Source organism: Gavia stellata, chromosome 15 (assembly GCF_030936135.1).
Source record: "Gavia stellata isolate bGavSte3 chromosome 15, bGavSte3.hap2, whole genome shotgun sequence".
Taxonomy (NCBI): domain Eukaryota; kingdom Metazoa; phylum Chordata; class Aves; order Gaviiformes; family Gaviidae; genus Gavia; species Gavia stellata.
The window spans coordinates 4499164-4525047 of NC_082608.1; the positions used below are offsets into that span (position 1 = coordinate 4499164).

Sequence of the window (25884 nt, forward strand, 5' to 3'; positions counted from 1 at the left end):
TGCCACTACCAGCTACAGCTGTCTGTCAAGTCCAAAACGAACCTTTGATTTGCTTTATTCTTCTGAAAAAAGCAAAGAAGAAAGTAGCTGGGTTAGAAATGCTGTAGTGCTCCGGCGGAGAGGCATTGCACGTTTGTAACACAAAACTTGGATTAAGTCATTTTGAGGGGGGTAGCGTTCCCATTAAAGATGGTTGGTAGAACTTGGCTGCATGTCCAGCACATGCCTGGAATTTGGCTGTCACCTGAAACTCCCTGTGCGCCTCTTGGGCTGCGCTGCCAGAGAGAGCAATTGAGACCTGCAGAAGCGGGCAGCTCCGTACCTGCGCCCAGGCAGAACTGAGGGAAGCGGCAAACGCCTTTTTTTGGTGTTCAGTCAGGCTTTGCTTCAGCCCATCCCATACCAACTGACTGCAGAGCCTTGGCACTTGCCACCAGAAGAGCTTTGGTGGTTTATGGACTGACTGTCTTCTGGGAGTGTCTTGACATACCAACATTTTTTTGTTATTATTATTACTTTCAGCAGAACTTCCCCTAGATGATCTTTCCTCCATCAGCCCCCTTTTGCATCCCAGAAGATGTAAGAAATGGTTTTGGCTACAACTGGAGTCCTCTGCCTCAAACAGAAACTGCGGCACTTGCTGTTATTAGCAAAAGCTTTGTATTTGTGTATTTTCTAACTACAGAGGTTGTTGGCACTGCTTTCGATTAAGGCTACCCGCTTCCCATTTCATGCCCAATTTTCAATTGTTTATCATATAGCTGAACTTCAGCTGTTTACTTGTAATTAGAAGGCTGTGGGCAGCACTCTCCTGCCTTGCTGGTGATTGCAATCTCGTCCTGTTCGGCATATGTCTGTGCAACAAATCCAGGTGTACTCGTAACACGGGTTGGCTGCCGGGGATGAAAGGTACCTACTGCTGCAATGCAAATGTGGCAACACGGGTGAAGGCGAGAGAAGTTATTAGCAGTGAAGGTGTGGAACCACAGGCCACCAATTGGGCAGATTAAAGCCAGCGTGAACATGCCCAGCTGGGCTACAGCCTGACACCAGTGTCCTGTGGGGACACCTTCTAGCACGGTAAGCTTTTTGGGAAAAAGTTTGCTTCGTCTTAACTAACATGGATGCGTGCTGGGCTGGAAGCGCAGATGATGTTCTCATGGAAAAACTGAGCTTTTAACCAGCCAGCAGAGTCACGGATGAAGTCATGTCATACACAGCCTCTGCCTGAAATTTTAACAGACAAATGTCACTGCGGGCCATAGGCTTGTGTGTACGTTTTGAACCCACAAAGGCTTTAAAAATGTGCACATTCTTCTTGTACGTGTTCTTCCAACTCTACCCCTTAGTGTGAAGTAACATATTCCTGTGGTGGAGACCACTGAAAAATGTGTTCCCTGCTGCGAGGGAGTTTGTGCAATGCAGCAGGGAGCTGGAGAGAGCTGCCAGTACGAGCCGCTCCTCCCCAAGGGAGAGAGCTGGCAGGACCTGCCGAGTCTTGCCGCAAACGCAGTGTTTTTCAGCAGCCTCCCCTCTGTACGCCGTAGGTGAGAGCTCTTTGGGCGCAGGGAAGAGCTGCAGTTGGTCACATCCTAACCCGGCGTTGGTGCTGTGACGGCACCCAGCTCTTCTCGACAGCAGAGTCATCTTCAGCCTTGCACAGCTTCAACTGCTGCCTGCGCTGTGCTCGCCTGCTACTTCTAGTTAATAAAGTTTGTCCATGATTGTTACTGAAGCTATTACAAACTGTTGTCCCTTGCAAGGAGATTTTGTCTTGGAACTCCTTAAAATCCTCCAGAAACCTTTGTTGGCGAGTGAGGTAAACTATTACTTTCATTTGGTTAATGCTACAGTTTAGCAGAATTATTATTTTTTCAGTGTTTACTCTCATAAATAATGATTTTGATTGTCACATGTTTTCTTTGGGAGTTCTTTGTTTGAAGTGATAAATCTAAGTATTTAGCTGACTGAGGAGGAAGTACAAATTTTATTAGTTTGTTCCCAAGAGTGTAGGAGGATATTGCCCTGCCACGGGAATTCCTTGGTCCCGGGTTTTTAGCCAGACGGGCAGAGCAGGGAAGGTAGGAGAGGAAGAAGACACGTGACTACCCCCTGCCTTTGGTAGGTGGCAAAAGCAGCTCTAGGATGACAAACCCTGGGGTAGCTTTCTGAAGAGAGCTTTAACTCCATATGACATCCTTTCCGCTTTAAGTCCTTTAAGTAGCCCAGAGACAGAAAATTTAAGATTACCGTGGTTTTGTTACAGCTCCTTGAGTTTTCAGATTTACTTCCAGTGTCTCTTTGCTTTCCTTTTCATTTGGCTCCTCCTAGCATATGTCTACACTGGAGGTGGCAGAGCAGGGTAGAGACACCCCAAGAGCATTTTTGGATCTGGCCACGTTGGCACAGCATGCTCAGCGGCATGTGGACATGCCTGAGCTATCACACACGCAGCGTACTGGCCCAGGCCTCTTGCTGTGTTCGTGAGTGTCTAGTGTGGATGGGATAGGAGAAGGGGATTCAAGCTCTGCTGGTCATTACACTGATCCCTAGTGAGCTGGCAAACGACCTTGCTCACAGTGTGTAAAATAGTGACCCAGCGCTGCTCTGGATTAATGTCCAAGGAGCCACGAGCTGCGACGCGGCAGACAGGATCCATGGGCACGGTGAGCAGCAGTGTTGCGGCACTGGCTTCCACCATTATTTCCCAGTGAGCGGAGAACCCTCGGGCTTTGTTCACTGCCTCGCTCCCTGATACTGTGCTTCCGTCTCCTGCTCTTGCACAACTTACGAGACCAATTAAAATCAGCTGACATCTGGAGCCTTTAAAAGAAAAAAAGTTAGTGGTATTCCTGTTCTAGAGCTGGATCCTGAACTCCTTAGTCAGAATAACCTTGCAGCGGTTGCAAAGGCACATTCTTCAAGTGCTGCTGGATTGGTCCCTATAGTACATTGACTGGTGTACGAGAAATAAAGAAAAGCCCTTGACTATTAGTGGGTTCCGCTGTAATTCAGAATAATACCAGATGTTTCATTATGTATCAGCCGGCTGTAAAACTGCTTCTTTGAGCCACTGAACAAAGACAGTTGACAAAAGAAAAATTAATGTTGTGTCTTTGATCTCATGTTTTAAATTTGTCTTTTATAAATAGTGATGGATTCTGGTTAAAAACACTCTAACAATTTGTTAAATATGCAAATGTCTGAAGTTTCTTAGCAACAGAACAAATAAGTGTTTTTCTTCTAATATAATATGTATGCTAGTTTAGTAAGCACACAATAAGTTAATTAGGCTGCGGTTAGGTATTATTTGTAAATGTCATATTAGCATGCTGTTTTGTGTCTTTGTTGCAACCAAAAGCCTCAAACTCACTGATGTCACTTATTGCATGTTGTTTTTTCCTCTAGTTTTGAAACGAGTTTATTTTTTAACATACTTGTGGGCAGAATAATGATTTATTAAGTCGTGTGTTTATTATTGTTTTGCTTTACATTGTTAGCAATGTCAGAGATTTTACAGGGAAATTCTAGGAAGTACACATTACATGTGTAATAAAGCTGCTGCAGTTTACTATGATTAATGTTGTTACAATGAATACCAAATGAATTAATAATGATGGGGCCACTTAATTTTAAAATGTTGGCATTTGTCTAAATGCTGCTCTGAGAGAGGGTGGAGGAGCTTGGCACGGTAGGAATTGGATAAAGCAGCGGTTTTGCTGCCAGCATCCAAGCGGCTTGTTTCTCTCCAAACAGTTACGGTCAACTGTTAACATAGTCACTGCCAAGTAGATTTATGTAAATCCAGAGAACCTTCTCCTATGACTGTAAAATTTCACTTTATAGTCTTGTGTTTTCCCCCTCCTCTCACAAAGCTTTCTGCCAATCGCTCTGCTGCTTCCATGGTCTTGCTGTAGCAGGTGGGGAGAAATTCCAGTCCCATACGCCTCTGGGTTACTGGCAAAGGCAAGGGATGAGCAAGCATATTCATGCAAACAACCAAGCAAGAAGTAACTTTCTTCTGAAATTTTTGAAAGTTTCAAACATTCAGATCAAATCACATTGCTAATCCAGGAATGCTTCCCTGACAATCTTGAAGCACATTTCAAAGTGTCTTAAGCCTCACTGCAGCGGTCCTATGTTCCTTTATCAGCAGGGAGTAGTTTTAGACGAGGCTTTTTTCTCCTGATAAAATACCTGGAAGAGCAGAATTGTGAATGGCTCGACTAGAGCACTCGGAAGAGAATTGCTGTTCATGGAGGGCAGCGTGTGCAAGTCGCTGCGTCCACTCGGCTGAAGCCCAGCCCTGGAACTGGATGAGAGATGCCTCAGGAGAAACAGCCTTGACTCTGTGGTTGTGGTAACATTTCCATCCACATCGAGAGAGTTATTTTTGCCATGTCTGAGCATTTGGAGATGGATTTTTATGCTCTGTGCCTGGAGGCTCATGAATTCTCATAACTTCAGTTTTCAAGTGGCCAGCAGAAACTATCCATTAGATCCTTGCTACATGCCAGAGGATGAAGGTGATCTGTCGCTCTGAATTTTTATGAAACAAAGAAGCTTTTCTGCAAAAATAAGATATCATGCATTACTCCTGCCCAAATGTATTACCCCTAGTCTAGCAGGTCAAAGCTCGCCAAGGTTGTTGCTATTACTGAAAATTACGTTCTGCTGGTGGTGAGTTGCACTGAACTAGATGAACATTCTCCGTCTCCTGCTTCAGTTTTGAATTGCCTTCTTTCTCACTGGATCATCTCATTTTGCACTAGTTTATATTGCCTTTTAGTCACCTAAGCACTGAAAAATCATCAGCAAGACAGTCACCTCCTATTACGTGCATAGACCAAATGCTATAAAATTGAGGAGACAATTTTATGAAGGAAGGTGAAAGGAGAAATCCTGCAGAGGTGGGATACGATTGTCATATTGATGAGAATGGAGAATATGGTTTGAAATCAGTTGCCTCCCTAAGGCATTGAGGTCGCAGAAGTATTTGACAGCGTTTTCCCTGTTAGTCTTTGTTGTGCACATGAGAAAATTCCTGTAATGATAACAGTTCTTTTAAAAATTGTTTTAAACATAGACAGAAATCTAATAACAACTCCTAGGTGATAAGAACACCTCTACCTTGGAGTTGCAGACTTATCCTTCAGTGTCTGTATTTTGTAGCATTTCTGGAAACCAGCCATGATCTCTAACGAACCTTTTGACATTTTCAACTCATTCTTGATACCTGTGCATTTGTTGAGCCATTCCATGGCACACACTAACAGAGTCGCATGGCGCTGTACTGGTCACTTCTGCAGTACTCATCACTGGACACATCAGTGCTCCTTTGTGTTTCCGTGTAACTTTTGTCCATCTCCCGCATTTCGTCGATGGCAGCGTTGTAATTCCTGCCCTGGGGCTTTCCTTTGGGATCAGCGCTGGGGCCCATCACATGCTGTGTCTCTCCAGACACCATTCCCAGCAGCCGCTCCCCCATCACTGTGGGATTAGCTTGAGAGGCTGGTATCCCGAGGATTCACCGAGCTGCTTTGTTTTAACAAGTAATTGGTCCCCTTCTCTCTTTTTACTTTCAAGCACAAAAAAACCCCTGTCTTTCTCAAAGCTGTTGCTGATGTACAGTAGCTCAAATGATTTACACGAGTGCATCTTAACCCGAGAGAAATTTTGGATGGCTTGTCCCAAATATAATTTCACTGAGTTTTTGTTGCTGTCTGGCTACTGCATTTACCCATCTCGATTAGGTGCGGTGGTGTCGTTGGGCACAGCCGTAGCAACAGTATTAGAACATTTGGATCCCTACCAGCTTGTGCCAGACTTCATTACTGCAACATCCCTGGGAGTTGAAGGTGATTGGACTTCTGTTTTTTGCAAAAATTTCGTCACATCAGCAAAGTAACTTTATTATTGTGGGAGAAAATGTTATGAGCATCTAGACTGGCCACCTGTGTAACGCAGGGCATAGATTTTGGGTTTATGTTTTCACTGTGGCACCCACAAGCTCTCAGTTGAATTAAAGCATGCTCAGTGGTTTATTCTCTAGGAATCCTAGAGCACATTGAATGATGGACCTCCGTCCCAGTAGTCTGTTCAATTTATGAATTATCTTAACCAGTGATTTTATCAAAAGCTTTTAATTTTGGATGAATCTGAAGTCTGCGTTGCAACGTGGTTGGTTTTCCCCTCCCCAGGGATCATGGAAGGGCCATAAGCAGCAGCCTGCATGTGTTTTTGCAATGATAACTCCTGCAGATTGGGAACCTGCCCTTTGAGGACAGGGGGCACAGACTGCTCTGGTACCTGCCAGCTTTGAAATTGTGTTTATGAGCAGAATTGCAGAGGCGAGCTCTAGAAGGAGGAGTTATCTTGGGGCTTGGCAAAAGTAAATGGCCTGAAGAAGTGAGCAATGACCCTCTCTGTCATGTGGCCCTTTCCAGCTGCCACCAGCCCTCTTGCGAGAAGGGAGGAGGGTGGGGGCACGAGCGCGGGATGTGCCCCCGGCTTGTGAACAGCTCCCTGGCCCTGCATACGAATGAGCAACACAGGATTGTACACGTGCATTTGGTTAATAGCCTAAAATCCAGCTTAATGAAAAATCAAAGTTCCGTAATAAACCATCCTCTTGCTAATTTAATTTAATCAGAGGTAACCTGGGTGTCCCCTTTGACTTGAATCCCTTTGCGGTGCTTTGGGTGGTTCTGTCGTTTTGGCCAGTATAGTTTTATTGTTTCCTCATTACAGCTCATGTCTGTCTCTCTGCCATTCTGTCTTCCTTTTCTTACTCAGACTGTGGTGTCCTTGGCTGTAAGATCATCTCTGTCCTCTGCTGAGGTGACGCCAAATGTGATAAGGCCGTGATTCCAGGCAAGGGCTCCTGATGCTGACAGAGGGGGGATCACAAAGAGGTGGAGGGTTTCCCAAAGTTCATTGGCTGGAAAACTTTGCACAAGGAGTCTTTAAATAGAAAATACTTTGCTTTTCTTAAGTCTGTGCAAAGCAAATCTAACTTCCCACTAAAGCATGTGGGATTTTTATTTACTTTGTTGGTCACAGAGGAAAGGAAGTTTTACAGCGTGTGCTCATTGAATTCCGATAAACACCCAGCAAGTGCTATATATGCTAATTAATAGATAATGTTAACGGGCTGGAATGTTGTCACAGGATTACGCTCTCCTGCTGCCACCAAAAACGTTGGGGCACTTATCAAAATAATGCTTACGGGCGTGGAGCCATAGTTAGTTCCCAAAGCAGGTACCACGGACTGCAGGACGGGGCACGACAGTGCCTTTGGTTGTGCAAAACGGCGGATGGAGAGGGAACCCAGTTGCCCAATGGACGGACAGACAGACTGATGGAAGGCATGACAGATGCCGTGCTGTTGTTATCCTGCCCCATTCCCACCGGCTGCACCAGGAGCCTTTGTCTGCCGCAGCCAGGCGGGAGGGGGCTTGCCACAAAAGAACAGTTTGGTTAAAGCATTCCGGTGTTTTATGAATAAATTGGATTCTACTTACAGCATTATTAACCTGCTGTATTCTGACGGGCTTAGAGGGAGATTATCGTGTACTTGAACAAATCAGTATCCACAGATCCACACAAATACTGGGTTTTAACAAAAATATACTGTGATTAAGGCACACAGCGGATCAAATTCAGCCCCGACTTACACCAGGTGCAATCTCATTGATATCCGTGGGTTAAAAAGCAATTTTTACAACTTAAAGCAATCAGAAATCAGCTTAGTGTACCGACTTACTAGACCAAAATAAGGCCCAAGAGACCGTACACTAAGCTGATTTCTGATTGCTTTAATTTTTTTAAACTTTTATCAAAGATTAATGGTCAATTATCTGGCAATCTGATTTTCTGGTACAGATTCCATTTGCATAATTTCATAGACACTTAAAATATGACCAGACTCTAATCAGTATGAAATGGGTTGAGGCATGGCTTGGTATGGCTGATCAAAATCAGCCTCAATCCCTGTAAATATGTACTATTGCTGTAGTAACGAGGGTGATTTTAACAGGCTGTCGTCTGAGCAGTAAACAATCGGTTTAGATCTTTTTTTGTTGTTGTTGTTCTCTGCATGGCTAAATATGACTGGAGGGCTAATAGGCAAAAGTATGCAGTCAAAACTTGCTTTCCTTCAGGTTTTTCATTATGTGCTTCAGCACCACTGTTTCCGCAGATATTCCTGCCATTTATTTGCTTTTGCTACAATACTTGCAAAAATGCCCATCAAACTGCATGCACAGGTTAAAGTGGAAAATGCTCTGCAATATTTGCCCTCTAGAGTAATCTGTACTTAACTCCTATGAGGGTGGAGTGCCGCTCTTTTGTAATATGCATGCAGGTCGCTGAATGAGAGGTAAAAGAAAATGCAAAAAACCAAGAAAGTCCTAAAAAGTATATACCCTGGGATTAGAGAAAGTTGATTTCCCAAAGAGGGCTGATAATGCTGCTTTATGGATATTTCAAGGCAAGGAAGGACAGCCAGATTGTCTGCTTCTGCTCCCCGTATACACTGTGGGACAGATGATGCCCTGGCAGCTGGGTGGAACTGCTGGAATACATCCTCTAGAAAGACACCCGGTCTTGATTTGGAGGTGTCACGAAATGGAGAATTTACCATCTCCTTTGATCATCTGATCTAGTGCTTAATTACTCTTCTGCTCAAATGTGTTCCTTATTGTTCATATTGTCCTGCTTTACCTCCAGCCTGTCAAGATTTTCTCTGGTACGTGGCTGTGATGCACGGTGCTACCTCTGTCTCCTTTCCAGTTTAGCTAAACTGATCCAGCCCTTCAAGGAGCTGTCGGTGTGGTACTCGGTGGTGTGCAATGCATCTGTGCTGGCTTTAATCCAGTCCACTTAGTAACAAAAGCGGTGGAGACAGCAAAAGGAGAACTACAGGATGAAGCCGGGCACGTGGTAGGAGGGCTTATATAGTTAGTGCTGAACCCTTCTGCAGCTGTGACATCTCTCTTGGTGTTACCAAGGCAAACTAGACAAAATCCCACCTCCTTGCTGCAGTGCAGACTGAAGTGAGCCATATTCTCCAGCTCTTTTTTCCTCAGGCTGTTTGGAGAGAGCGGGTGTTTCTGCTCTTTAATCTTTTAAGATTTCTTCCAAAATAGGTGCCTGGCATTCTGCTGGTGTCCTAGTCGTGGTGCTCTGCTGTTGGGTGGCTGCTCCTTCTCACTTGGAGATTTATTAGGAGGGATTTTAGGCTGAAGAGATTGAGAGCTGGTGGGTCACCAGTTGTTTAGTCACCAGGGCAATCTGCTGCTGTGGAGGAGACCAGCTCCTGGGTCTCCATACGGTGGGACCGACTGTCTCACTGGCAGGCGTTCCTGGAGATACCTCTGAGCCCAGGGGGGTCTGGTCCACCAGGGATATGCAGTTTGTGAGTGTTCAGGTGTGTGTCAGACTGCCTGTGATGAGGGGGAAATATGTTCCACGTCAGCCAGTGGTTTGTGGGGTTTTTTGGGTTTTTTTTAAAGGAAAAAAAAAGTGTGGGCGAGCAAAGGTCCACTGGTTTCATTCCCTGTGTATCAGTGCCTGACATGGGACCGAGCAAATTGGTGGAGAATGTTAAAATAATAAATCTGGTCATCCTGCCACCCAAAGCCGTCCGTGAGACAGCTTCTGCTTGTGTACAGTCAGCTGTACAGGGGGGAATGCTCATGTCTTCTAAATCGTTTTCACCTTATCGCAAACTTTGCAAGGATGGGAGTTATAAACAGCAAAAACTTCTGTACTGGCCCAGTCCCTTCCATTCTGGTTTATCCATAAATACTATTTTTTTATAAATCTGAAAGTAAATGCAGATTTTTTTCCTCCCGTCTTCTGCTGTTTTTATAGGTCACAATGCTCATTACTCATCTGTCCCATAAGTACGTGATGCACATACACAGAGAAATGGGTCAGGAGAAATGGGTCAGAAATGTCACGGAAAGGCACGCACAAACTTTGGGGTTTGTTTTCTTTGGTGGTTTTTCTCAAATCCTGGTTTGATTTTTAAACCAGGTGAGCTTCTGAACAGGAGGAGTGCAGGACCACACAGCCCACCTTCCCCAGGTCCCCGAGTCCCACTCCAGCAGTCGGCAAAGAAAAACAATAAACTTGCTCCAAATGCTGGTATAAAACAAAAAGAGGATTCCTAGGTGAGAGGACTGAAATTGAAAGAAAGAGTAAACGAGTAGATTTCTGGCTATCAAAAAATCTAAGAGTCCACGTGTGTAAAACTCCATTCACTTCTTTCCACTGGGGACCCCCTTGCAGAGCTTTCTCCTCCTGGTTGTGTTCATTTCTTCTGTTGTTTTGCAGCATCTCTTTTGGGGTCGGTTTTTTTGTGCAGCACCATTTCTTTGTACTACTGACGTTTCCTCCCAAAACGTAAACAAAAGGAAGAGAAATGCCTTATGGGGAAAAAATCCTATGAATTATCAAGACACTTATAATTTCTTTTAAGACTTTGGAACTGTCGGATAAAATTAAACAGAAGTACATATATATAACACTACTGTGGAGTGCACAGAACAGGAAAATACAGATCTCGAAGCTTAATAGAAATTAAGCTGTTATCTTCAGCCTCCATTTAATTCCACAAGATTTTTCTGCAAAGATGTGAGTGAGTACTATGGATCTGAATCTGAAATGTCTTAAATTTTGGAGTGTTCAGGGTCAGCTACCAGAATTTTCTGGTGGTGATTGGGTTTCTGAGAAAGAGTCTCTGAAGGTTTTGTTTTGACCCAGCAATGTCCCCTCCTGGCAGAAGTCTCACTTATGTGAAGGTCATGTTAATATATTCACTGGGGTTTTTCCTTGGAAATTAAGCAACAAAAAATGGGCCTCAGTTTTGGTTTGGTTTGGTTTTAACTATTATTTTATTATAAGATATGGTAAAGTGAAATGCAGCTGTGGAATATTGTTGTAATCTTTGCAACAGTGAGACAAAACCCCAAGCTGCAACCCTGTGATATGTGAGTGCTTGCAGTCTTTCTGTTTTTTTTTCTCGAAACAAGTATTCTTGTCCCTTCCATCATAAGAAAGCTTCACAGTTCTTTGAATTTATAAAAATGCCTATTTATAGGCATAGTTAGAGATTTAGGTTTATAATTATATTATTTATAGGTCCCATACATTTTTAGAGGTTAATTACCAAAATTAAAATTTACTGTTCGCTCACTTGTTCCTCCCCACAAACTTCACGTGTTAAAGTGTCAAACCTGTGCCTGAGCAAACACTGCTGGCCTGTCAGCTCTGCGTCAGCCGAAGGTGGGGCGAGGGGTCACTGAGCGAGGCTCTGTAAGAGTGCGGGGACCAAAGTTGTTACCGGTTTGGTACCTGGGGAGATGTGTGTCTGCAACATCCATCAGCCTTCCTCAGGGAGTCCCATGTCATTCTGTTAAAGAATAGGGGTTTCTTTCTGTTTCTCATTTATGCAAATAAAAGGTGAACCGGAAAAGACATCAATAAGAGTTAAGCAGCAATATCAAGTCAAGTTTTACTGCCAGGTCACTCAGTCCCCAACAAATCAAGTAGGAAAAATGTGTCATTTATCAATATAATAAACAGGTATATCGCTTCTAAACCCAAACAGCTCTCTTGAAACCATACCTCAGAGCAAACAACCCGTACCCTTTGCAATGTACTAAGTAGGACCTCTCTGTAGTGCTTCTTTCTTTAGACAGTGCAACTGGCCACAGAGCTGCCAGCGTGCAATTTAACCTGCTGTGAGCCGTGGCGGGGAATTCGGCAGGTCGTGCTGGCTTCTCTTGGCATCTTATGGAGGAAAATACCTAGATTTTCTCTCCACTTTATCTAGGGTAAAATTGTGATCCAGGCTTTGGACTAATAACCGTCACTAGCAGAGCTTTATAGACATGTCGGTATACCTGGCTGGAAGGCTGAAAGAAAATGAGTGAGCTCTAGCAGAGATTTCATTATACCTTCTGGTTTGGGGGACTTAATTTCTTGTTCCCCTGTCTTTCCCCTACTTTCTATCTCAAATAATTCTTGTTGAAAAATCATTTTAGTACTTTAAAGTATACTCTCCCACAGTATTGCACAGCACAAGTTTGTATAAAAATGTATTTTGGGTTGTGTTTGCAACTGTGCGCATCACTGCTGTGATTTGTGTGATCAGTCATTGCAATTGCGTGTAGGAGAAAAAAGAAACAAACATGCCATTCCTGACAAGCTCGAGTGACCACAGGGGACCAGTACAACCCCGAGGCCAGGATTAATCCCTCTGGACTTCAGGCATTTCAGCGTATTGCCTGACTCAGGAGCACGGCTGCTCTGGGTTCCTCTAGAGAGGAAGACGGCTCTGAAACTTCTTGTTGTCGATGGGAGAAACTTTTTTCTCCATTTATTTGAGGTGGAGGCCAAAGCACACACCCCCTCATGCTAGGGATTGGCTGAGATGTGCCAGTCGATTTAAGAAATTACGCAACGGTGGGCAGATGTTTGTGTTCTCCCACAGTGATTATAGGAGCTTTGTTTCCATAAGAAATCAGGCCAAAAGTTTTATTCTGGAGAAGAAAAACCAGCGTGTTCTGAAAACAAATAGTGTGCACAGAGTTTTCTCTGGGGAGAGGCTGAGGGAACTAACCATGCGACAGATGATGTTCAAGATCCCTTCACAGGCTGCTGCACTCACAACTGGGCTGTTTGGGCTGCCATAAGCAAAAACACAGATCTGAAATCTAGGTCTATGCAATGAAACTCTGCTGACATCCATACAGTAGTCAAGAAAAAACCCACTAGGCTTCCTCACAGTTTTCCCAGGAGGGGAAAGCACTGCCTATCAGTAGAGCTTAGAAAACTATAGTGCATAAAACTATAGTGCACTGAATTTCATAACTAATAATTCAAGTGGTGCTAATTTTGTAATCACTCTTACAGGTTTGATTTATTGGCCCTATCAGCCTGACCTGACGGTTAGCAGTGAAGGGGGCAGCGAGCGGCAAGCACTGCATCACGCTCCAGAGAGCCTTCGGGTTGAGACTCGGGCATCTCTGCACAAAGAGAGCGTGTAGTTCTGCAAAGAAGCGGGGATCGCTGGGTCATTGCTGTGTACTGGTTCTCCTCAGCCCTTAAAATGTCATTTGTGAGCCTTTGCAAGTTAACCCAATCTGACTGCCATGCTGAGTGGAGCTGGAGGTGGGGCAGCCCTGGGTCAGCCTCGGGATTTGGGGTGAAAAGCCACCTAGAGACCATCATTGTTGTTATCCTTTGGAGTTGTGCTCTAAGTACAGTTGTCCCTGAGACTACACTCCCACGGTAATTACATCTGCTTCATTTACGGAATACCGTGTATTATATTTGTAGCCTGAGTTTTAAATGTGTATGAAGAGAAAATGAGGTTATATTATTGCTGTAATTGAGAGGAACTAGGACAAGTTTTATTAATTTCCTGCCACAGAATACTGAGTAAGCCAATATTTTATGGGAAATTTCAGGGAGAAGAGTAATATATGTTACATTTCTGAATTCCGGAGGATACTTGAAGAGTTTTACTGGCAATTGATTTTTCTACAGGTAAATTGTAATCCTTGATAGGCAGATGTGCCCCTGAATATAGTGTCTCCACTGAGATGCACTCACTAAGGGTATGATGAAATGGAGGCAGAAGGTGTATCAGCTCTGCTCTGACAGGCGGTGAGAAATTGGAAATTGGAAATCCTGCCTGGAGAAGCTACCTTTCCTTCAGCTAAGGCAGCTATTACTGCATTATCTACATTACTCTGAATGCTGAAGGTTCACAGAATGTTTAGCATATGAGTGATTAAAAAATCAGTAATTTGACATGTGTTTTAAGAAATTATTTCTCTTTATAGACACTACTTTGTCAAGGTCTGTGTTAACTTTTACGTACCATTGTTTTCTATCATTCCCTAATTGTGCTATGTTTTTGTAAGTCTTTAGCTTTCTGTATCTCTGTGCCATATCAGCTAAAGATTCAAAAATCACACTTAATGTTCAGCACTGATAGATAAATGCTGCTGAGCTCTTGAGCTGACAGACCTTTGCGGAGAGGTCTGCGGGACGCCCCTGGTTGCGTAGCCCTCGGAAGCCTGAGCTCGGGTAGTTCGAGGAGGAGGCAGGTCTGTCTGCAACGACGACGTCCCTTCGCTGGGGCTCCTGTCCCACGCTGCTGGGGGGACTCTGGGTGAGCGAGGGGGGTGGTCGCTGCGGCCTCGGAGGAGGCGGCAGCAATGAAAGGAGCAGAAGGGACTGACCCTGCGGATGAGAGACCTTCTGCTTTCAGTTGTGCTGGTGCTTGTTTTTACAGGCGAGTTAGTGGAGAGATTTTTGCACTGTTGGTTTTACATGCTCCTGATGATGTGCGCGCTGCAGTGTGCCACTGCTTCGCATCCGGTAGTCACGGAGGCTATGGTGTGTTGGGTCTGGTGCAAAAACACCTGCTTAACAGGAACCTGCTGGTGTGACATACACATTGTCGTTGCTGTATCCCTTTTCTTCTTTTAAACGGTAACGTCACAGAAACACTTTGCCGATACGGAAGATGCTGAAGTCAAAGTAGTAATGGCAGTGTAAAAGAGCTGGAAATATGTGAGTCAGCGGTACCACCTTCCCCTCTGACAGTGGGGTTACTCTGAAGTGCTTGTGGCCTTTCTTTGGGAAGGAACAGGCAATAAACGCTGAGGGGGTGGCTGGACAGCAGAACTGCTGCTGCTCTGGAAGAATTTCGACACCTCATTTCTTAGCAGTATGGGCTGTTCATGTTTCAGGTCTTTTCTTCATGCTGGAGTGATTCACGGAGACTCCTTCATTCATCTCCTCACTCCCCGCGTGGCTTTGGGCCATTTCAGAATTATCTTCCTGTACGAGCAATGGAGAGATCTCATAAATATAAAGCAGCGCCCTGACAACAGCAGCATCCCGGGTGTCGGTTAGGTAACGGTCAGGCTGTGGTACCCGGCCAGGGCTGATACCAGATGTCTCACAGGAGCCTTATTTCTGCGTCTGTTTCTCTTGGGTACTTACTATTCAAGGGAAAATCAGCTGTCCTGCCTTAGTCACTGCTGGTTGTGGATCGTGGGCTAGCAGACCGGTTTGCTGCTGGTACACTGCCGCAGCAGAATTGTCCATGATCGCAGTTCTGCTGCCAGTGACACTTCTCAAAAGAGCTTTGTTTGTCATGTTGTCCTACGGCTGTAACAAATGACCCACTTTTCACTCTGGGGAGCTGCTCCACAGCTGCACCGTCAGGACTTACGCTCCACACGCAGTGCTGAGCTTCAGGAAAGGTACTGCGAACACTGCAAGAGAGCATCGGCAGGAAGGTCTGAGCACTGCTAGCGGCGAGTTACCCTCCTACAGTATGTGGAGCACTTGTTCTTGTATTGGCTGAGCATGGTGACCAGGTTGTCAGACCTCCCCAGGATAAATCGCAGCCGATGGCTGAGGAGCTGCGAAGCACATGGTCAGATAAACAAGATGTAACTGGGAAGCATGAATCCCTGGCAGGCTGCTGACTCAGAGGTCCCCATTGTCCAATTCCTTAAGCAACTAACCCATTACTTATCACTGCACCTCAGGTGGTTTGTGTAGAGAAAACCTGAGCATGGTGATGTGGATGCTTGATTTTTCTGTCAAGTGTAGTGAGCAACACTGGGATCAGTTGTGGGAACAGGGAGCTCCAGTCGCTGTTTGTTTCTTAGCTGTTCAATAAATTTCAGACGTGCCATTAAGCAGATGGCTGTGGAGGGCATCTTTTAGAAGTTGTACACTGATGACGTACGTATTTAAAATTCCGAAGTGAATCCACTTGAATAAGTCATCCTAGTCGGGTGGAGGAACCTCTAGCATTCTATTTTTGGTTAAAAACTGGAGTTAGCTTTCACATGTTTCACGTTTATTCTGGATGCCAGTTCTTGTGGGTCTGGTTTTTGGAATGGCCCGCGTGACGGAGAGCGCCAGCCCTTTACCAGGAGGGCTGACAGGTAATTGCACCAAGTCCCTTCTCTGCCACCCCAGGCAGTCAGGGTGGGGGCTGGCAGGTTCACCAACCTGGCTGTCTTGTCTGGTAATGCAGAAATTCTTCCAAATAAGTCTCTCCATGAATGAGCTGGTGCCGTGGCATGAACTCAGGACTTGCCTAGTAGCAATCGCACACTTAGAGCTGTGCTGGGTTAAAAAAAAACAACAAACATCCCCCAGCCCCAAAATAAAGTATGGTTTTGCTGGTGCACATACTAAGTCTGATGTATTTAAAGCAAGTTTAAGACCTGTTTACCTTGATTTAGACCATTAAGCTAAGGTGGAGAGGCGCATGAGTGGGAAACATCCTGGCAGTGGTAACTACAGCCCCTCCTGTATGCTGTAACCTTCCCCTGTGTCTAAAAGCATTTTGTCTGCTCCTATCACAGTCTGCACATCTGCATTACCACTCCGGTGGGACCAGAGCACCAAGCCCAGCCACCTGGGGAGTTATCCCATGAATTTCAGCATGTTACAGGTCCCGAGAGTATCTTTCCCATAAAATATCTTATTCCAGCTGAAACCAAACATCAGAAATTCACAGCTGAGTAAGTGGGCAATGATGTTGCTGATCCCTCTTTAGCAAAACTGTGTCGACTCAAGAAGGAAAGTCTCACGTTAGGGTCTGCTCAGTGAGGAACAGGGTGCCAGTCTTGGGTGAATGTGCCTGAAGGAATCACTCCCGGCCTCGTTCCGTGTCAGCAGATCCACAGGTGTCTGCAGCAGAAGTCTGCTGTGTGTCCGTTCAGGCTCCGCTGCCCTGCTTGTGCTCCCGATCAGCAGTACACAAAGCTGTCCTAACGAGAGGGAAAACCAGAGAGCAGTCCCCTTAGTTTTTAAGCCCACGCATGTTAAGATTTAAGGAGCAGTGATTGAATGCTGCAGTCAGTTACCTTATTACCCAGACACTGTCCCAGGAAAGGCAGGTAACATCTAAAGCACTAGAAAGATGGCAAGGAAGAAAAGAAAATTAAAATCTTCTGCTTGATTTTCTTGAGGTTTTCCCCTCAGGCCCTTCAGCAGGGTGAACGTTACTTCTGGGTTGCTAACGGCGGTGGGGAGTACACCTTGATGGCAGCAGAGCGGTGTATTAGGGTATTTTCTCTTCTTTAGATGAAAAGCCCAGCTTTTGGATTCAGGCTAAAAAAAAAAAAAAAGTATTCATCCTAAGTAGATTGAAAGAGAATCCAGATTAAATAAATCATTAAATCATTCCAGGATGTTATCCACCTGTTCTGGCCTGTAATTTATTTTCAGATGAACAGTAGGTAAAAAAAAAAAAGGCAATACAATGGCAAAAATGATTTTCCCCTAACAGATGCTTTGATCCTGAAATGACACCTGGCCTGGAGAGCTGCTTGTGCAGCTTGTGAGATCATTTTGAACTAACTGCTCCAATCCATTCCTTCATAACCTCATAATGCTAAAACTTCTGCTGTAGACACCTTTGAAAAGGGATCTCCAAGGCTTTTGCTGCTGCAAGGCCAGTAAAAATCACCCCTTTAATGCGGGATGGGAACCCTGTAGGTGGACAGGACATCTGTTTGAGGGGACAGTCAAGGACCAGCTGGCTCGGGGTGAGAGGTCCCAGACCATTTCAGTGTCACAGCCACTCTCCTCATGTGCTGCTGCTCCTGCGGGAATAAAGGAAGGTTTCCTCTCTCCCATATTCCTGAAATGAGGGTTGTGCTTCGAAAGGCCGGGAAGTGCCGATCTGGGTGGTTACTTGTGTTGTCCAGACCTTCTCATGACTCCTGAAAGGTTCCCTGTGCTCTCTAGCAGAACCAGCGTGTGTTGTGGCACCTGTGTTGGCTGGGGAGGGGAGGGAGGTGAGGTGCTGGGAGCGGGTGACTGGGGACCAGAGATGGGAGGACAGCACGGGTGCTGGGAGCATGGGGAAGGTGGTGAGAGATGGTTCTTGTCCAGCTCTTCCACACCTCCTCTCCGTCCAGCTGCAGCTGAAGGCGGCCACAGTCGGAGACCCCCATTTCATGTCTCTCTGGTGTATATTTAAACAGATTTGGCCATCTCGGTGGCCAGTTTTCACATGAAGTCTCCCACTTGCCGAACGCAACCAGGTTACAGCAGGAATCCGTTGCAGCAGCCCGTCTGGGGAGGGAGGAGGGGGCAGAAACCCCGCACCCGAAAGGGCGCGGGTGTTGAGAGGCGGGCCGGGGATGCCCCTTACCGCTGCCCTCCGCTTGCCGGGGCTGCTTCGCTCGTCCGTAAATCGGGCCGATGAGCACCGAGAGGCTCGCTGCCGGCACCAGCCCGCCTCCGCGTTTACCTGGGGGCCGCTGCCCCCGCGGGGAGCGGGGGGTCAGCGCGGGGGCGCAGGAAGGGCCGGGGGAGCCGCGCCGTCTCGGCCGCACAAAGCCGCCTTTTCATCGCGGCCTCCTGCCCCCGCCGAGCCCGTAATTGTCTTTGACAAAACTTCATTAGCGAGCGCGGCGGCGGCGGCCCCGGCGGCCCCGGCCCCGCGGTCGCGCCGCCTTTGAGCGGGCGCAGTGGAGTGTGCGCGGCCCCGCCGCTCCCGCTCGGGGCCATTAGCCCGGCAGCCTGCTTTCGGAAACTTCCCACCCCAGCGGGGGACGCGTCCGCCAGCCGCCCCGCCTGCCCCCGCCTGCCCCCGCCTGCCCCCGCCTGCCCACGCCTGCCCCCGCCGCTGCTAATTGGGGGCCGATGCGGGGCAGCGGGGGGGGCGCAGCCGGTGCCAGGCGCGGCCCAGCGGGCTGCGGGGCAGGGGGAGACCCGGCCCTTAATAGTAACGACATGGGGCGGCCGGGGGGTGCTGCTCGCCGGCGGCCTCGCCACCCCGGGGGGAGCGGGCCCTGCACCTTGTGCCGCCTGGCTTCTGCCTCGCCCGGGCGGGGGGGTGAGGGCGAGGGGGTGCTGGCGCCTGCGGCGGGGCGGGCCGCGGGGCCTCGCACCGGCCAGGGCGCTCGGCGCTGCCCCGGCCCCGTCTCCCCGATCCGCCCCGGAGGAGCAGGCTCCGAGTCCCCGTCAGACGGTGGCCGGCGGACGGCCCGAGGTCACTGCCCAGAGCTCAGCGGCACTAAAAAGCCCAGCTCGTAGCGAAGCCCGGCCAGAGGAGGGTTTAAGTATGTGTATGATGGCATTGGAGGCGCCGAATTCGTTCCTGTGACACCCGGGCGAGCCCGTTATTTTAGTTCTGTGCCTGGGCGCTCGCAGCCTCCGCTCCCGGTATTAGTTCTCCGTCAATCCCCGCTCTGGTTTTTAATCAAAACAGTATTCGGAATATGATTCCCGGAGATTATATTTTGAGAGATTTGCGATACATATCTTGCCGACGTGACAGATTGCAGGGGAGTCCTGGGCGGGCGGGATAATCTGCATCTCGCTCGCTTGACCTTTAATAAAAGGGGAGTAAAAGTAATAAATAAAAACTAAAAGTCTTAAGACTCCCTGGAGGTTACCTTTGCGCCTGCCTTAAAAAGACCCCCAAGCCTGCACCCGACCAATTAACCACCCCCGGGGGCTTCGCGGCTCCTTCGGGCGCTCCCGTGGAGGCCGGGGGGGGCCCAGGGCCGGGGCCGCGGGGCAGAGCCGGCAGCTCGGGGGAGCTGGGGGCAGCTCCTGGCCGCCGCGGGGGCCGGGCAGGTTTCGTCCCCCGTGGGCAGCCCGGGAGGCCGCTGCAGAACTCCCCGCGGAGCCTCTTCCAATGCCGCCGGGCAAAGGGCTCCGGAGGGAGCCGGGCCGCTCCGCTGCGCGCTGGGCGGAGGTGGCTGGGACACGGCCGCTGCGGACACGCGTGGGGAACCTGCGCTTTGTTCCCAGGGCAGGTAACACCTGTCCCCTCCGGTGGGAGAGGAGGGGAGGAAAAGTCTCCTTGCAAGAACCTTTCGAAAGGGCCTAATACTCTTTATTACAAGTCCTAATCCTTCAAATCCGACTTGAAATAATGTTTATCTTTTCGCAGCTTAATTTCCCCTCCTCTAAGCTGCGGGTCACTGCAACAGACTGCGGCTTCTGCGCCGCCGCTTGCGCGGGACTGCTCCGGAGCGCGGAGAGCCCCGTGGTGGGGGTCCCGGCGGGCCCTGCCCCGCTCCCGGCCGGCCCCTGCCCCGCTCCCGGCCGGCCCTGCCCCGCTCCCGGCCGCTCCGTTACCTGCTGGCCCTCGTGTACACTTAACCCCCCCGCCCTTTCCCGCCCTGGCCCCTGCAGAGCCCGACAAAGTTTGCCTTCTTTGGCAGGTGCCCCGCAGCCCGGGGCTGCTGCGCTCCCCAGCCCGGGAGGGGCCGGGGCTGTGAGCGGGGCCGAAGGCGGGGGCAGCCCCCGCCACCTCTCCCCACGGTGACCTGCAGCCTCTCCTTTCCCCTGCGAGCTGCTTCTCCGGTCGCAAACCCGGAGGACTCCCACCTCTGCAGCCCCACTTGTCTCGGTAGTCTTTGGTAAACATACAGAAGTCTACTCGATAGTCAAGATTGATTTCCCTGATTTATTAAGGCAGAATTCATTGGACTCTATTGACCACAAATGACTTAATGTAAATGTTGACCCCGGTGAACTTGGGAATAGCAGGTATCGGGTTGATCTATAGATGACCTCTTAATTACCACAGTTATTAATTTAAATTATTGCCACTGCTTCTAGAGACAGGAACAAAGAAACATTCTTTCCTCATCCCTGCTTGGTTTATTAGTCTGAACACAAAGTGTTTGATGACACTTTTAATTAAACAGAAATAATGCAGAGATACGGTTTCCCTTTCTCGTCTGTCCCGTAAAGTGCAGCACTGCTCTTTTCACTGACCGACGGCGGTGACCCACTAACAACGTCCTACTTCGCCGTCCGGTCGCCACCCGCTGCCCGGGGGTGCCCCGGGGGTGCCCCGGCGGTGCCCCGGGGCGGGCGGCGGGTGCCCGGGGCGGGCCGGGGGCCGCTCTGCGCGGGCTGCGCCGGCTCCTGGCTGAAGGGCTGCCGGGGTCACGGGACGGCTTCGCGGCGTCCAGCTCACCCGTGTTAATGACAGACTCTGAAAAATACTGCCAGCGGCATCTATGTACAGCGACGGGAAATAAACGGCCCGGCGTAACCTGCGCCGCTCCTCCTCCTCCCGCCTCCTCGGTCCGGCGCGGAGCAGCCGCCGACAAGCGCAGCTTCGCGGGGCAGGGCGCTGACTGGGGGAAGCGGCTTTGGGAGGAGAAGGAAAAGCGGACCACGACGTGGGGAAAAAAGAGGAGAGATTAGTTTTTTGTTTTTTGCAAAGCCGTTAATGAGGAGTGTTGAACACACGGCAGCGGGCGGCGGGGGGGGGCGGCGCCGGTCCCGCGGGCGCGGCCGCTCCGCCCGCCGCGCCCCTCGGCCCCATGTGAGCAGCACGTTGTGCCGCGGCGGGCCGCTCCCCCGGCGAGGGCCGGGAAGGCAGAGCCGCGGGCGATGCCTGCGCGACGGGGAGGTCTTCGCCGGGCAGGGGAGAGGTTTCTTTCGTTGTTTCAAGCTGAGAGCCTCGCTGCAGCCGGAGCCCCGCCGCCAGCGCTCGGGAAGGGGCGGGCGGCCCTGCGGGAGGGAGAAGCGGTGATGAGCGTTTCCCGGGCGGGCCCCGCCGGCCCTCCCCGGTGCCGCGGGGTGCTGCCCCGCCCGGACGGGGGCTCTGGCAGCGGGGGCAGGGCGGTGGCCCCGGCGCTGCGCTCCCAGGCCGGGGCCGCTCCGGTGTCCCGGGGCCGGGCGGGAGGGCGGGCTTACGCTTCGTGCGAGGTCAGCGCCGGCAGCCGGCCCGTTACCTACCTCACCTCCGCAGCACCGGCCGGAACGCCGTCCGCAGCCTGTCCAGGCAGGTCCCGCCCAGCTCGGCGCCTCCCGGGCCGCCCTTGGCGCCCCGCCCGAAGCCTGCACAGACACAAGCGGCTCGCGGTGGGCCCGGCCCGGCCCCGCCGCCCTCCCCTGCCCGCTCGCCTCCAGCGGGGAAGCCTCGGCGTCTGCACCGCCGGGGGGGGGCCACGGCCGCAGCCCGCCTGACACCTGGCCCCGGCGGCGGTCAGCGCGAAGGCGGGCTCACGCCGCGCCCTGTGGCCCGGCCCGGCCCGCGGTCCCCCCCGTCCCCGCGGCCCCACCGCCGCGGGTACCTTCGCCCGCCGCCGCGTACTGGCACGGCTCCCCCAGGCCGCGGTGGGACGCGCAGCTCCGCGGGAGAGGCTGCAGGTTGAAAGCGGAGCTCCGGAAGGCCTTGGCGGGCGGGGGCAGCTCCCCCGCCGCGCCGCCGCCCCCCTCCGCGCCGCGGCCCTCGGGGCTGCCCCTGCGCGCCGCGCTGGCCCCGGCGGTGCGCGCCAGCGACCAGATGCGCGGCTTCTCCGCGGGCGCGTAGGGCGGCGGCGGCGGGCCGGGCAGGGCGGCGGGGGCGAAGTCCGCGGCGGGGGCCTTGGCGCAGGGAAAGGCGCGGAAGGGGCCGGGCAGGCTGCAGTCGCTCCGCGGAGCCTCGGGCAGCGCCGCGCCGAGGCTGGGGGCTTCCTGCAGGGAGCTGGCCCGGCCCTTCTCCGGCTTCCCCGCCTCCTCCTCCTCCTCCTCGTCCTCCTCCTCCAGGTCGTCCAGGTCGCTGAACCGCAGCTCCTTGTCCTCCTTGCAGCTCTTCTGCTCTGCTTGGACACACAGCGGGGCGGAGGGGGCGGCAGGGCGTTAGTGCGGGTGCGGGGAAGTTGGGGGGGCCGCGCCCGGCCGCCACTTCGAGCTACTTCGAGGCGCCCGTCCTGCCTCTGCCGCCTACCTCTGCCTTCGCTCTCCGCGCCGTACTCCTCCTCTTCCCGCGGGGTTTCTTCTTTCCTCTCTTCCCCCGCTTTGTTCTTGGGAGACCAGGTCATTTTGTTTTCTTTCTTGAGCCTCCGTCTGGCGTTAGCAAACCAAGTGGACACTTGCGTCAGCGTCATTTTGGTGATGATGGCCAGCATGATTTTCTCTCCTTTGGTGGGGTAGGGGTTTTTGCGGTGCTCGTACAACCAGGTCTTGAGGGTGCTCGTCGTCTCTCGCGTTGCATTTTTGCGTCTGGCCGAACCACTGAAATCCACCGTCCCGTACCTGCCGGGAGATGGTTAGGAGGGGGGGGCCGGCGGGAGCCGCCCGGCCCGGCCCGGCCCCACCGCAGGCCGGTGTGGCCCTGCCCATCCGCCTGCCTGCCCCTGCCCGCCTGCCGCCGCCGTTTGATTTTAGCTGACTGGTGCTCCCGGGGCGCCTCGTTTCTTTTCAACAACGTTTGGCAGGTCGAGCCCCCCCGCCCCCCGCCGTTTGATGTCGGCCGCCGCCTCGCAGGGGGATGCTAATGCTGCCGGGCGCTGATCAAAGGGGTCTTACCTGTCGTACTGGTACTGCCCCAAGGAATGATCGTAGGAGTAGTAGGCAGCGGGCTGCGCGATTCCCGAGTGCAACGTGCCGGCGCCGTCCTTGATGTCATACTGGGGGTTCTGCAAGGGAAGCGGCGGCGTTTGGCGTCGAGCCCGAGGGGAGCCCCGCCGCCCCCCGCCGGCCCCGCGGCAGCCAAGTCCCTTCGCTCCCCCCCGACGGGACGGCGCCGGTTCCGCGTCCTTCGGCGGCCCCCCGCCCCGACCCCGACCGCTAACCACGAAGTTTGCCGCCTGTTGCACCCCCCCCACCCCCCGGCCCGGGCGGGCGGGCACTCACCAGCGCGGTGTAGAGCGCGGCGGGCTCGGCGCTGTAGGGCAGGTAGTTGCCGTAGCCCTGGCCGGCGGCGTACGGGGCGCCGTACATGCCCAGCGCCGCATTGAGCTCGGCGCGGCCGGGCGCCAGCAGCCGGCTCTCGTACGGGGCGCAGCAGAGGGAGGCGGTGGCCGGCGCCGAGGAGGCATCCGGCACGGAGCGGGGGGCAGCCTCGCAGCAGGTCGTGCTGGGGCTGGCGGGCACGAAAAACTGCGGAGAGGAGAGGAGAGAGCGGGACGGCGCCGAGTGACTGTCGAGGCAGCCCCACCGGGGGGGATTCGGAAGCGTGTGCGCGCCCGTGTGTGTGCGGGGGGGGGGGGGGGGTGGTGAGGAGGGGGATAGGGAGCCCGGGCTGAAGCAACTAATTATAGAAACCGGGAAATAAACGGAGTGGGAAGCGGGAGCCCTTGGGAAGGGGGCACGATTAATCAAGCAGGCAAAACTTTAAGGAAATAATCGCTCTCGAAAATGGGAAAAGATCCGTACGGCTCCTTCCCTCCCGCCCCTCCCGGTCCGTTTCCATTGATTTAAAGGCAAGAAGTTGCGATTACAGTTAATTTGACAATAGACAAAGCAGTAAACATGTCAGCTAACGCAATCGAAGGCATTTGATTTCACCAAGTTCAAGGGGACAGCTAACTTCCCAAGCGAGGGAGGCACATCTTGCAGTGATTACGGTGTATAAATAATTCCACCCAAATAAACCGTGACTCGAGGTACCGTATAGAGACGACTTACTTAACACAGGGTGCCTTGGTGTGGGAGTGGGGTGTCCTTCGGAAATCGTGTGGGGGGAAAAAACCCCTCCCGACAGATCCCAATAAAGCCCGGGAGAAGGACCGAGCCGGCGAGGCAGGGGGGAGAAGACGGCACAGCCCGGTTCCGCAGAAACGCGAGTGAAATCCCGAGCCCGCCCGCCACGGCTCCCCCCGGCCCGCGCCCCCTCCGCGGGTGCCCGGGCGGCAGCGGCGCGGCGGGGGCAGCGCCCGGCGCAGCGCGGCCGCTCCGCGGGGCAGCTCCGCGGGCTTGGAAATCGGTCGCAGCCGGGATTTATGTATTTATTTGTTTGTTGCACTTAAAACTGAACGGTGGAGGGGGGGAGGGGGGAGGAATTACCGGTTTCCTAAACGCCTTTGCTGTGCACGCTGAGAGTTATTTGTTTAAGCCTAACACAACACAAACGAGACATAAACACACACGCACATTTTTTAAAAAAAGGCTCCAGATGTGCCCTTTTAAAAAAAGACTAAGTAAGGGAAAGGGAAGAAAAAAAAAGGGAGGGGGAACAAGACATCTGGACAGCAGCAGCAGAATCTGAACAAAAGTGAGTGCTGCTCACTCGCCTTACCTGTGAAGTGGTGCTGTAGGGGTATCCGAACTGAGAGAAGGACATAGTTGCTCCTTATTTTTGGACCATAGGCAATATTTTCCCCCCAAGATCGATTGTAACTAAACCCTGCTTCAAGATGCACCTTCTCACACACACATTTCCACGTATGGCTTTTTTTTTTTTTTTTTTCTCAATTATAGATGATTGCACTTAAGAAAAGCAGCCAGGCATCTGAGGCGGGGGGGGGTTTGGTGCCTGGATTAAAAAAATAGGCTACCCCCCACTTCCCATCGCTCTTAATAAATATGTTTGTATAGAGAGAGTTTAAAAAGCCACCCCACATGTATAGAGAGTTTAAGTGCAAAGGGGCTTTTTCAGAGAGGGGGGGAAAAATCACGTAGGGCTTGCACGATACGGAGCTTGCTTGTTGTATTATTTTCTGCTCTATAGGTCTTTAGCGTTCCTCGGTGGGCGCGAGCGGGGTGACGTCACGGCCCTGCCGGCAGGAGCAGGCAGCGGCGGGCAGGAGCAGGCAGCGCCCCGCGCCCCGCGCGCGCCCGCACCACTTGGTTCATGTTGGTTTAATGCTGTGCCGCGATGCACGTCAAAGGCAGGGACCGGCCGTGCCTTGCGGTTGGGCTCCCCCCCCCCACCCCCCCGCCCTCTCTCTTTTTTAAACGCAATCCAAATTTGGCTGGGGGGAAAAAAATACAAAGGGGGGAAATCACGGCACCCGCCCGTGTGCCCCCCCCCCGCCCCCGGACAGCGTAACCCTGCAGCTGCAGGAGGACGGGCGGAGGGCCCCGGCCGCGGCGGCGGGGCGCGGGGCAGCGGCCGTGGCGGGCGCAGCCGGGGCGGGAGCG

General features: G+C 51.5%; 1 protein-coding gene across 1 annotated transcript; it reads right to left on the reverse strand.

The window, feature by feature from the left end:
- Positions 1-21775: 21775 nt before the first annotated feature.
- Positions 21776-25084, reverse strand: IRX6 (iroquois homeobox 6). Its single transcript, XM_059825011.1, has 6 exons — positions 25040-25084; positions 23656-23901; positions 23329-23438; positions 22748-23055; positions 22113-22619; positions 21776-21876 (listed from the first exon to the last, which is right to left on the reverse strand). Exons 1-6 carry the CDS (start codon positions 25082-25084, stop codon positions 21776-21778), a joined length of 1317 nt encoding a protein of 438 aa, XP_059680994.1.
- Positions 25085-25884: the final 800 nt, after the last annotated feature.